Raw genomic sequence first — 11,886 nt, forward strand, 5'->3', positions numbered from 1 at the left:
TCAGACGCATATAGAGTAGCACATACTGTACATACATGTGATCATAGAGCCTATCAATCAAATGAGTGCTGATGATTGAGCACTGAAGCAAACTATTCACAGGGTGTATTCCCAGTAAAATACGAACAACAACATCCACATCCTCTCACAAACTTAACAAGCGTTCTCACATGTCCATTAGAAGCAAGTGACAGAGCTGCATCATGTGGAGACAGAAGGATAAGCATTGCAGAGATGGACAGAAACATATACAGTGTGTGTGTATATGACTAACACATGAGTGGAGGAGGGATTGTGGACTGGGACACCAAACACAGAGATGAGAAGAAACGGAAAGATAAAGAGAAATCTAAAAAGACACGAAGAGAGAAAAAAGCAGACACTTTTGGAGACGTAAGCGTCATCACACCTGGAGGGTTAAAGGTTAAAGCAACACACACAGGAACCTTGAAAAGAGAAGCACACATAACAATTCATATACTTCACCATGTGACTTTGTTGGCTACGGCTCTGTTCGCTTTAGTGGGGCGCTTCTTCAAAAAACAATGACAATTGTATTTCTGACAAATATAAAAAAGTGAAAAAAAATAATGTAGAAGCAGTGAATAAAACTAAACTATGTATTCAATCTGTCTTTTTTCAAGTTCTCAAAGACAAAGTCTGAAAAAGTAAAGTCAACAAAGACGTTGCCTTCTTCACTGAAAATGACCCTACTGTAGACTATAGCTTTCACCTTCTTCCCTTAGTGAACATTGTGAACATGACTTTGTCTTTGCGACAGCGTAAAAAAACAGAAAAAAATAAAAACAAGTATTAAAGTTGGGTCTATAATTACTGGTTGACAGCAGTAGCTTGCCGACTTGTTGCCAGAACCAGCAATAAACCCACAAACTGAAGACACAACCAACTGCTGAAGCAATGTATTAGTTTCTGTTTGCATACCGCCATGCATGCATTTGTGATTTAGTCCCTCACTTCCTGTAGTGTCATTGTTTTTTTTCATTACAGCAATGAAGAACTGGTCATCGTACACGTGGCAGCTGAGCACTGCTTCAAGATAGACTGAGACCTACAATTACCGCTTTGTAGTTTCATGTCTCCAGCCATGTTGCAGTTTGCATCCATGTATGTCAAACATGACATCACTCCAGCATGTCATCATCCTATTAGACATTTGTGTGGAATTGGTATCATTAGTTTGTGCCAAATTTGAGAAGTTATTAACCAATTGAGCCCCGAGTCCCCCCCTAGGAGAGCCTTTCAAGGCCTTAGTGAGGTCTGTTCAGGTAGTCATATGAAACCCAAATGAATTCTAATACTTGTGTTATTATATATCATTTTTTTCAGAATTTATGTGAAAAAAAAATGTATATTTAAAAAAAACAGCAACGAACATCCAGCATGATTTTTTCTCACAAGGCTATACTGTATTTTAGCAATTTAAATGACGTTAAAAAACATCGTGGTTCCGGAGATCCTGTAGGAAACGACACTTGACTTATTTTTAGGGCTGGGCAAAGTTGAAAAAAAATTAACCGATTAATCGCATGATTTATCCGCAATTAACCGCAACTAATTAACAAATTAATTCATTAGTGAACATACATACATATATATAGTTTACGTCAGTCGTGAGGCTACGGAAGCGCGTGTGCATCTTCAAACTGAAAGCAGTGCCGTAGTAATGCGTTGATGGCGTTTATCTTATTTACTTATTTTTCATGTTCGATTGACCTCTACGCCGTCTTGAGAGATTTAAAGCGATAAGCCCCTCCCAATGCAAACAAACAAACATGCAGTTAACGCATGATTAAATAGGTAACGCCGTTAAAGGATTGCCAGATTAATCTCACGTTAAGGCGTTAACTTGCCCAGCCCTACTCATTTTTTCATTTCCTTGTCTGATGATGGGCGCCGTGGGGCTCGGGGTCAAAACCTCAAACATCCTTCAAATATGCCTCTTTGATCTGCTGTTAAGTTGAATGTTTTATAGGCTTTGGGGCCAAGACGAGAGGACATCATGACATCTGTGACACTCTGTCTTTGACGTTGTCTTAACGGGAAACTGCATAAAGAGCATTGTGGATGGAAATGCAAAGCTAACGGCTCAAGGACTTCCTTGATGATGAGGTCTATTCATCAGAAGCCCCGAGGATTCCAAATCGACTGGAACCCATTTTCAGATGGAATTTCTTGCCCGTCATCTCTGACCCTGGATACACAAGAGCGGTGGTGTGGCAAGACTGCGCATATAAACCTCCACCTTCCTCGACAAGAGGCAGAGCCGCAGCCAACCTCTCTTTCACCCCGGAGGAGTCAAGCACATCGTGAGGTTAGCCAGGTTACGCAAACTAACAAATCAGCACCCAGGTGACAAAGATGAGACAGAAGGGGAGAGAGAGAGCAGAAAGTGACCGCAGAGACCGGACGGCCCCGGCAGATCTTTCACTGCGGTTGAATCCAGCTCTCCTGTTAGCAGTCAGGAGGCAGCGTGTCAACGTGGAAGAGGTGACGGGAGAGGACATTACTGTTGGAAGCGGCAACCTGAACGGCGACGGGAGGTGGGGAGGAGGGGTCAAGAGGGATCTTACCTCGAACATAAAGGTTAGCCGGAGCAGAGTAGCGAGTTCCGGCGCTGTTGACAGCCACGCACTCGTACTTGCCCTGGTCCGACTCTTCGCTGTTCTCAATCTGCAAAGCTCCTGGGGAGGGAGGCCAGAAGGTCAGAGTTCAGGTCTGCACTGCTCGAAGGACCACACACACGCACAGACACACACATACATACACACACACACACACACACACACACACACGCGCACACACATACATAAATGGTAATATGATTCAGACACACACATGAGTCCTTAAATGTCCATATCTTTGACATGTTTGCATTCCATACCTACAAGTAAAGCATTCAGCATTAATGTTCTTCTTTTTGTTTATTATCTGGAGTCCGAAATTAAATCTAATCATATATGGCACAAACCTGTTATAATCAGGTTTGTTCAAGATGATCCAGGACTTCTGTCTAACATGCTAAGAATTTGGGAATTGCGTATTTACGCAAACCACGGATATGTTGATTGCGGGCATTTTTACATTCGGTCAGAGCAAGTAGCGTCCCTAATTAAAGGTTACATAGTATCATACAGAGTATAACAAGTAAGGCAGTCCAATAATGGAGTACAGATAGGGTCAAACACAGGATAGTCACCTAGAAGACAGCTGTCCTGTGTGAAACCAAAAGTAGATGTTGACTTTGTATTCATTAAGTAAGTTATTTTTTTAAGCTAGCTAACGTCAAAGTTCAACGTCAACGTTACCACGTTAAAATGTCAGTATTTTAACACAAACAACGTGACATTTCTGGTATCAAACATGTTTTTGCTTCGTATCTCGTGGTTTATAGAAACGTTCAAGGGACTGGGCTGCTCCTCCATGCTGTGTCACATGAACAGTGAAGCTAGCGCAGTGGTGGAGGAAGTACTGAAGTGTAGTACTTAAGTAAAAGTACAAATACCCAGGAAAATGAAAGCCAAAGGTGGCTCATATCCGAGGGCTCATATGAGGCTGACTCTGGATCCATGTTGTCTGTCGAATGTCGAATCCCTGATTACGTCTGTGATTGACGTATCACAAATAAGTTGATTATACGCGTATGCGTTGCTTATAGAAGTAGTTAGTTTAGTTTCATTGTTTATTACAAATACGTTTATAATCATGTGTTTGTGTTATTGTTTTCTTGGTTTCTCGCTGAATTTAAGCATATTTAAATTTCTAAACTCTGCGGAGGAAGGAAAAGGGGCGTTGTGAGGCTGGTAACGGGGCCGGTCTGAAGACCGCTTGGCCGGAGGGGCCGGTTACGGCCCGCGTCACGCCGGGTCCGGTCTTCTCTAAGTCGGGCTGTTTGTGAATGCAGCCCAAAGTGGGTGATAAACTCCATCTAGTGCAGTAAACTCACTGCAGTATAACACAGACGTATAATCTACGTATTTGTGATCGGAGTCAGGGTTGAAATCGGTCAGATGGTCACACCGACCGGTGAGCCCGCAGCAAATGGGTAGCTAACTGTAGCGTAGCTAGAATCCTGTTACGCGGATCGGTGTTATTGTTGGGCTGCGGTATTCTGAGAGGGCACCGCCCCTCCTGCGGTATGTGTGTGCGTGTGTTTGTGGGTGGGGGAGCTCATGTGTTTCTGTTACGGTGCTGAACGCAATCCACATTTTTGTGTTGGCAACATTTTGGCGAAACTGTGTTCATAAAATGTAACGAATAACGACACATATTGTAGAAATGTAGTGGAATAAAAGTACAGATAATAGCTTCAAAATGTAACAGAGTAAAAGTAAAAAGTATGAACTATTATTTTTACTTAAGTAAAGTACAGATACGTAAAAATATACTTAAGTACAGTAACAAAGTAAAAATACTTCGTTACATCCCACCACTGCGCTATCGTAACAGCAACAAGGCTGCAGGTGAAGCACCGCTGCCTGCAGAAGCTGAAGGACAAGGTGGGTCCAATCCTACAGTGCAATGTTCTTGCGCTTGGTGGGATGTCCCTCGGTTACAATAATCACAAGCACTGTAGTTTTCTTCCCCTGAAAGTCACTAGCACACACATTGTGTATGCATCTACAGCTGTCTCACACAGCCTCCAGCATGGCTGTAGCATGTCGGGCTGTTGGACCTCGTTTAGCTTTTTGGATGAAACTCAATGTGTGTGTCATATTTTGGCTTGAGGCAGGGGAGCATTGAGACACAGCAGCTCATCGCTGGTTTGGGGTCTTTTCATGGAAGCTTTTCACATTAAGAACCAACCTGATCTCTTAATGCATGATGGGAAATGACTGATCTGAGGGTTTATTGGCTTAGATGTTTCAAATGAACCGTGACATTTTCAGTTGTTAGCATGTGTGATATCGTGGTATTTACAGCTGGATCATAGAAAACTAATGATGTTTAAGCTGGTGGACGATGGAAGCTTTCAGTTCAAAGTCTACATGCTGTACATGTATTGTTTGCTTCATCATGTTGGTGGTTCGTTGTTTTGAATGTCTATCAGAAGACCTTCCAGTAAAAGGTCCTGGAGCAGATTTTGTCCCAACAGCATTCAGTGTGAGTCTCAACAGTGTCTTTGGGGCTTTTCCAATTGACAAAGAGGACTTGCCCAGAGAAACATGTCAGTTCTTGCTCCTCAGATGTAATTAAAGTTACTAGAAGTAACTTTCATGTTGTGCTTCCACGAGCATCAGTGCTTTGTGAACATCTGCAGCTGCAGTGTAGAAAGCTCACATTGTACTGCTGACCGGAGGCCCTGCAGCAGACTGAAGATGGTGAAATGGTTTCATCTGATGTTTTAGGGGAATTGGACCCAGTGACAAGCATGAAGAATAAATATATAGATATAGCCAATCTTCCCTCTGACGGTCTTGTTTGCTCAGGTACTGTAGGTCATAGAGGAAGCAGTATTACATTGAGTGTTTCATAACTAGTTAATAGTTCCTTGTAGCAACTTTCAGGATGTATTGCTTGAATCCCAAATTAGCTAACTATTGTGAACACCCTGATGGGTAAAAGCCTTTAGCAGACCACCTCCTCTGACTTGCCAATGATCACTGCTCTAAAAGCACTCTAACAATGTCATGACAGCTTTACTTTCACACAAAATGGAAGATAAAACTTACCTGATTAAAATCCATTCATTTCATAACAACTCCATAGCATTAATAAAAACATTTCATATTCACCAGTGGAGAGGTTGGGTTTGTGATAGAGAACATGAATGTGTTTATGCAATATTACATGTCAGCAGTGAATGTGACGTACATCATGCAGTTTTGCAGTGGACAATAAGACATGTGAAAAATCATATAAAGGTTAACAATGTACATATTTCAGAATACAATCCTGAAATGCAATATGGGATGGGTTTGTAACACAATGTCATGAACTAGTTTTAAGAAAGTCAGCGGTCTGGTGCAGACGGCGAGTCCAGAGATGCAGGCGGAGCAACCTTCATCTGGGATGCATGTCCTCAAACTCTTGTTTATCTCATTGAACATTCTGGTGTTTGAGGAGAAAATGCTTTGTTCTCTCCCGAGATGACGCCCGCTCTGACCTCTCGGCGTGACAAAGGTTAATCAGCTGTGTGTGACTTCTTCCAGATGAAGCCCTGAACCAAAATGTTCGAAGCTGACAAAACTTCCCCTGCACGTCAGACACTGAGCCGTCCGTAATGCAGCGTGTGCTCCCTGTCTGCAGCTGCCGAAGGACAGCTGCAGACAGGGAGGTCAAGCCTTTACACCTCGACGACCAGACCGCTTCAGACTACTAATTCTGCTAATAACTGGACTCACATCCATGACCCGGCTCACAGGAATGAGCTGAGCATGTTCACATGTGGGTTGGTCTAAGTGTCCCACACGGACCTGTTTGGTGCAGTTGGCTCGTTCGCTTCTGTTTGTTGAGGCTGATTGGAAGCTGTCGAATCAAACTCTGGTCCAGACCAAACATTTGAGCTTCAGGTCAACATCCGGTGGAAAGCAAAGCAGATCAACTATGGGATTATTTGTTATAATTCCCTTGAGAAATGTAAAAGATGTGATCCCTGTGTTCCTTTTTTTTATTATATTTGTTGAAATTCTATTTACATCCCAAAAACGATCAATGAATAAAATAAAAAAATCTTCATTCGGCCAAAAGGAAACGATTGGATCGTCAGCTCGTCAGCAGAGACTTCCACAAGCTGCCAGCTGTGAGTACAACGGCCGTGTTGGTTGGTAATATTCATAATGATGATGTTGGGGGGGGGTTTCGCAGGATTTAGCCACTTTTAGAGCTATTTCTTTGGAAAAGAGTAGGGATACTGTAGTATTCACACTGTGGAGGTGAGCTCTCTTTCACAGGTGAGTTTGTGGTGTTAGTAGGCCTGTAGGAAAAGTTAAATATACTTAATGTGATATTATTCTACTCCCGGTGAACCTCAGACCACCATGTAGTGAACCTCAGACCACCATGTAGTGAACCAGAGTGACTAAGATTGACTGACTGAAAAACTGCACCAAACATTTAACAGTCGCCATGAACAAAACAAAAATAAGTACCTATTACGTTTGGCTAGCTGGTTTCTGTTCCCCGATGAAATCCTTTTCAACATGCGACTTTCTGTTCCACTTGATGGTAAATAGTGTTTGTTAGCATGGTGCTAACAGTTTGTTATCCCTTTGCTGCCTGCAGATGAGCGAGAACAACCCATTCTTACTCCAAACCCGTCAGGTTCCGCTGCTTGTTTGTGCTGCTCTGTGACCGGCGTACCAAGACCCCGTTAGCGCTTTAGACGCACTGGGCTGTCCGTCAACTCCAATGTAAGCCCATCCACATCTTTATTTGACGCATAGAGCAAATTAAATAAAGTATAAAGTGTGCTATAGTCCGTTAAGGGTGGAAGGGAGAGTGTTGATGGTCGGGCCGAACCAACAGGACTTTCATCCAGGACACCGCTGTGAGTGTCTGGTCTGAAGCTAAAAGCCAACGTTGACTCATTTGCTCAGAATTGTCACCTTTAGTCATTCAAGTTAATGTCAACCACAAACTTAATCCAACTGAATGGTTTTGTTGCCCAAACCTTACTTCCTCTGAAGACCAAAGTTTATTTTGAAAAGATGCTTTCCGTCCAACAAGACGATGTTGACACCTCGTCCCTGATACGTCCCAAACTGACACTGACGGGGTACCTCGGACATCAGAGCTGGAAGCTCAGGAGCACAGACCAAGCGTTGGCATGAGACGGGTTGGGAGTAAGAACTCTGGCAGGAACATCGGCTGGTCAGCTGTCGAGGTAAACTATCATTAGAGGTTTTACAGAACATACGGTACTGTCTAGTGTTTTCTCTCCCAAGACCACACGCACTTCTGAACACTGTGGTGACGGCAGAGAGAGTGGTGCTGGAAATGGGACATACTAAAGGAGACAGGAGGAGGAGGAGAAGGAGGAGGAGGAGTAGGACAAAGGCGATGGAGGAGTGACGAAGAGGAGGGTGATGAGAAAACGTTTTTTGGTACCCATCATTCTTACCTCTGATTGGTGTACCACCTGGTGAGGTAATTTGAATGCAAATAAGATTAGAGATAACCATTAGCATTAAGAGAAGAGAAACAAGTGATACAGAGAAAGACAAGAATGGCAGGAGAGCAAAGAGAGGAAAAACAGCCGTGATAAGAGCTATTCTCACCATTTAATACAAATACAGTGTGAGAAAAACACTTCCTCATAATTTTCAATTAAAATCAATGTAATAAATGACAACTGTGCAAAATGAATGCTTGATGAAAACTGCTTTCTCCTGTACAAACATGTTATTTTCCCCCACAAGCACAACATTGTTTCAATAATGTATGCTCCATAACTCATAACTCAGAGTGCCAGTCTACCGTTTGTGCACCTGGTTATTTACTTTCACACGGTGCTTATTTGCTGGATACACCTGGCCCTATTTGCTCCCGCCCCCCCCTCCAGACAGCACCTGGCTATCAAACCGTTGAACCCTCATTCACTGACAACACTCCCTTCTTGGTTCTCTCTCCAACTTCCTGCGTAACAGGGCAGATAAGAGCGCACGCTGCCTGCTCTCCCTCTGATGCAATTCAAAGAAACCTGCACTCGTGTCCTGGAATACACTGTGTTGTCGCTGGATATTAATATCAAGCTCCAAAATTAGCGTTCTACTGATGTATTTTTATCACAGTTGTCAAATCATTCGGGACATTTAATCCTGTGCCAGCGTTTCCCCCCGTGCATCATTTAGGGCTGAACGACTGGAGGAAAATATCTAATTACAACCAATATTCCAATTTTAATGGCTGTTATATTCTATGAATCGAGCTTACAGCACTTTTAAACAAGTGATGCATGTACCAGTGTAATAGGATAACATGTTGGGGTCCTCCAAGAGTTCAAACCAGAAAAGTTAACTAAAACTCCCCAGGAGTCTGTTGGGAACATCGACGAGCCAATCTGCAGCTTCAATCAATTAACTTTTGAATTGTGCATACATGTTGAATTAATTTAACAACTAAAGCGCTGTGTTTCGTTCAATGTTGTTGTTAATGCATACATCATTTATCATCATTTATTATTGTTTGACTGTTTCACAGACTTAACTTAGATTAGCTACAGTCGAACACATTTCCTGGCAGCAGTTGTCATTTTATCTTATTAGGACACTGTTAATAACAGGTTATATTATACAAAATGCAGCTCCTATGATTCTCAAATCACAATTTAAAAAATGACTAATGGTTCAGCCCGAATAGTATCCACACAGTAGTAACGTTTCCTCCAATAGTCCTGTATATCTCTGGTCTTGGTGACCTTTAACTGGCACCATTTGGGCATATCAGGGCGTATGCAACAAACGGCAGCGAGAGGAATGGTTACCATGCAGATAACGGTGATCTGGATGATAATCCAAGCCCCTCTCCAGTGTCAGATAGGTGGTGAGAGATAGCAGAAGGGGAGGAGGTGGGGGGCCCTGGAAGCTGTGTGGCCCCTGGGGTCTGATGAAGGGGGACATCAGCAGCTTTCAGAGGGCCGGGCAAGACCTGCCATGACTTCCCTCCTCAGCCTTCTCACAGCCAGAGGAATCCCGCGTCTCTACAGCATGAAACCAGGGTGTCATGACAGGTGTGTGGGGTTCCATTGTGAAAAATAATAGGACTTTATTATATTTTCACAATGGCTGGTTTGGGAGCTTTTTTGTCCATTGTAGGGTCCACCCAAAACAAAGCCAAGTGATGGATTGGCCGCCGTCATATTTCAGTTGAGAACTGAGCAACGTAGATGATGAACTGAAGGTGCGTGGTTTTGAACGCACTAATGCGTCCACATTTTGTCCATTTTGCCCTTTCGACGCAGAACGAATGGATTTAAAATCAAATCTCATCTCGTGGACGGTGGTGCTCCTCTTGTCCATAGGGAGAAGCTTTCTAGGGCGAGCAACTGAACCCAAAGCTGCTACTGATATCTGGTGAGCTGCTACTGATGTCTGGCGAGCACCATGCATGGTAGTCAGTGTGTAGTCCACTGACCATGGAAACGTGACGGGCTGCTAAAGGGGACCTCCTTTGACTTAATACGCCACTATCAGTTGTCTTGCCATCGGGAGTACTACTGAGTGAGAAAATAACCCTGATGACGTTAGAGTGATGTCACTACCTACACTTGGACTTGTAGACTACAATTTGTTAGAAAGACACATTATTTTAGTAGGCATTAAATAACTCTTTATTTTCCATTATTATTATTAGCGGTACACAAAATGTATGGTTTGGTAGGTTTTATGGTTGGCTACATTTCCGTCACCGCGGAAGCTAATCGTCCATTAGAGTTCAGTTCAGGCTCACAGTTTAACAGCTGGTGCCGATGCTAAGTCAAGATCTAACTAATTAGGTTAACGAACTAGGCTAACTAGGTTTAGCTACCAGACAGAAATGGTGCCATTATTGAAGCGTTCACACTTTATTAGGATATTGTGACTGGAATTATTTTTAGGCATATCAAAATCACTGGAGTGCCCCTTAAATAGCCAATGACTGCAAACCAATTCAGCCGGTCCGCCGCATCCACACATTGGCCGCTGGAGTTTTCAGCCTGATGTAAAAACAGAGTCTTCAGTGACTGGCTGTGACCAGAGTTAATACACAGTTATTACTGGGTTTGAGAACCAGGAACTTTTCACTCCGTCATTGTTTTCAGCAGAAGATCTTGGTCCCGTTTTCTTTCCCATGGTCCATGGCTATCAGAACCCGGGGCCGGCAGTCACAGAGCTTTTGATCTAGAACCCAGAGTATCCATGGCTGGTCTGGATCCCATCGCTCTTCAATGGGAAAGCTTGGGTTGTAAATACTTGAAAACAGTTGAGCTGGAAGTCAAAGGACTTCCTTTTTTCATTTTTTTCAAAAGAGAGCAAAGGTCTCGAATTGAAAAATGAAGCTATTAGTGTTTCCTAATGGATCAAAGTCATTTAATAGGACTAACTAATTCAGGAGCAAATCCAATCACTCCTCTATATAATGAATTCTATTGAAACAAATAAATTGAATAATTGCAGAGTGCTGACTTTGCACATGGATACGTATTTTCCTTCGCCTTGTGTGGCACAGGATAACTCTGATTCTTCATTAAAGGAAGTCAGCCATCTGTGCTGCTGTGGGACTGTGTGTGACGATGGGGCCCGATGAAACAAATTGAAACAAATTGCCGCGCTATTTGGTTAATAATACATGGCGTGTTGGTCCCTACCTAAAGCTCAGACTGCCACATAGGAAATAATCTTCAGAGTGGACTTCAAAGCCGGTGATATCTGTCAACGTGCAGACGAAAGGAAGAGGGCGACCTGCTCCTGACCCGCCGAGAGGGCTTTTGCCCGGGGGATGCCATTCTGTAGGTGCTCGCAACTTTTTTGGCGAGGAGCGAACGTTTCTATTTTCTCACAGAGAGCGAGAGAAAGGGCAGCTGACAGGGTGTGTGTGTGTGTGTGTGTGTGTGTGTGTGTGTGTGTGTGTGTGTGTGTGTGTGTGTGTGTGTGGAGCTTGGTTCTTCAGCCACCAGCCGCCCGGCTCTGCTGCGAGCTGTTTCCTTGGCGCAGAGAGATGACCTCTCTCCTCCCTGGACTGCGGCCACCTCCTCACAGAGCCGCTTCACACGGTCCGCCTCGGCGTGAACATTCATCTCTGTCTATGGAGGGTTGAGCGCTGTTGGCACGCCGCTGCTCCCTCACAGGTGCTGCTCGGGGCGATCGCTGCAATCCAAGTCTCATACCCTTTTATTTCTATCACGAGCTTACTGTGCGTTTTGCCTTCTGAATATCAAAAAGCAGATCT

At 43.6% G+C, this 11,886-nt stretch overlaps 1 protein-coding gene across 8 annotated transcripts in view; it reads right to left on the bottom strand.

Moving 5' to 3' along the window:
* ptprfa (protein tyrosine phosphatase receptor type Fa) overlaps positions 1 to 11,886 on the bottom strand; it is a 234,180-nt gene that overhangs the window by 112,196 nt on the left and 110,098 nt on the right. For all 8 annotated transcript variants that reach the window (XM_068593176.1, XM_068593171.1, XM_068593170.1 and 5 more), the window contains exons 6-7: positions 8,081 to 8,098; positions 2,592 to 2,702 (exon numbers count right to left, since the gene is read on the bottom strand). In XM_068593176.1, coding sequence (XP_068449277.1) covers positions 2,592 to 2,702; positions 8,081 to 8,098 — 129 coding nt within the window. The remainder of the gene's footprint in view (positions 1 to 2,591; positions 2,703 to 8,080; positions 8,099 to 11,886) is intronic.

Source organism: Clinocottus analis, unplaced genomic scaffold, assembly GCF_023055335.1.
Source record: "Clinocottus analis isolate CAN_PGR_092001 unplaced genomic scaffold, fCliAna1.0.p SCAF_29, whole genome shotgun sequence".
Classification (NCBI taxonomy): Eukaryota; Metazoa; Chordata; class Actinopteri; order Perciformes; family Cottidae; genus Clinocottus; species Clinocottus analis.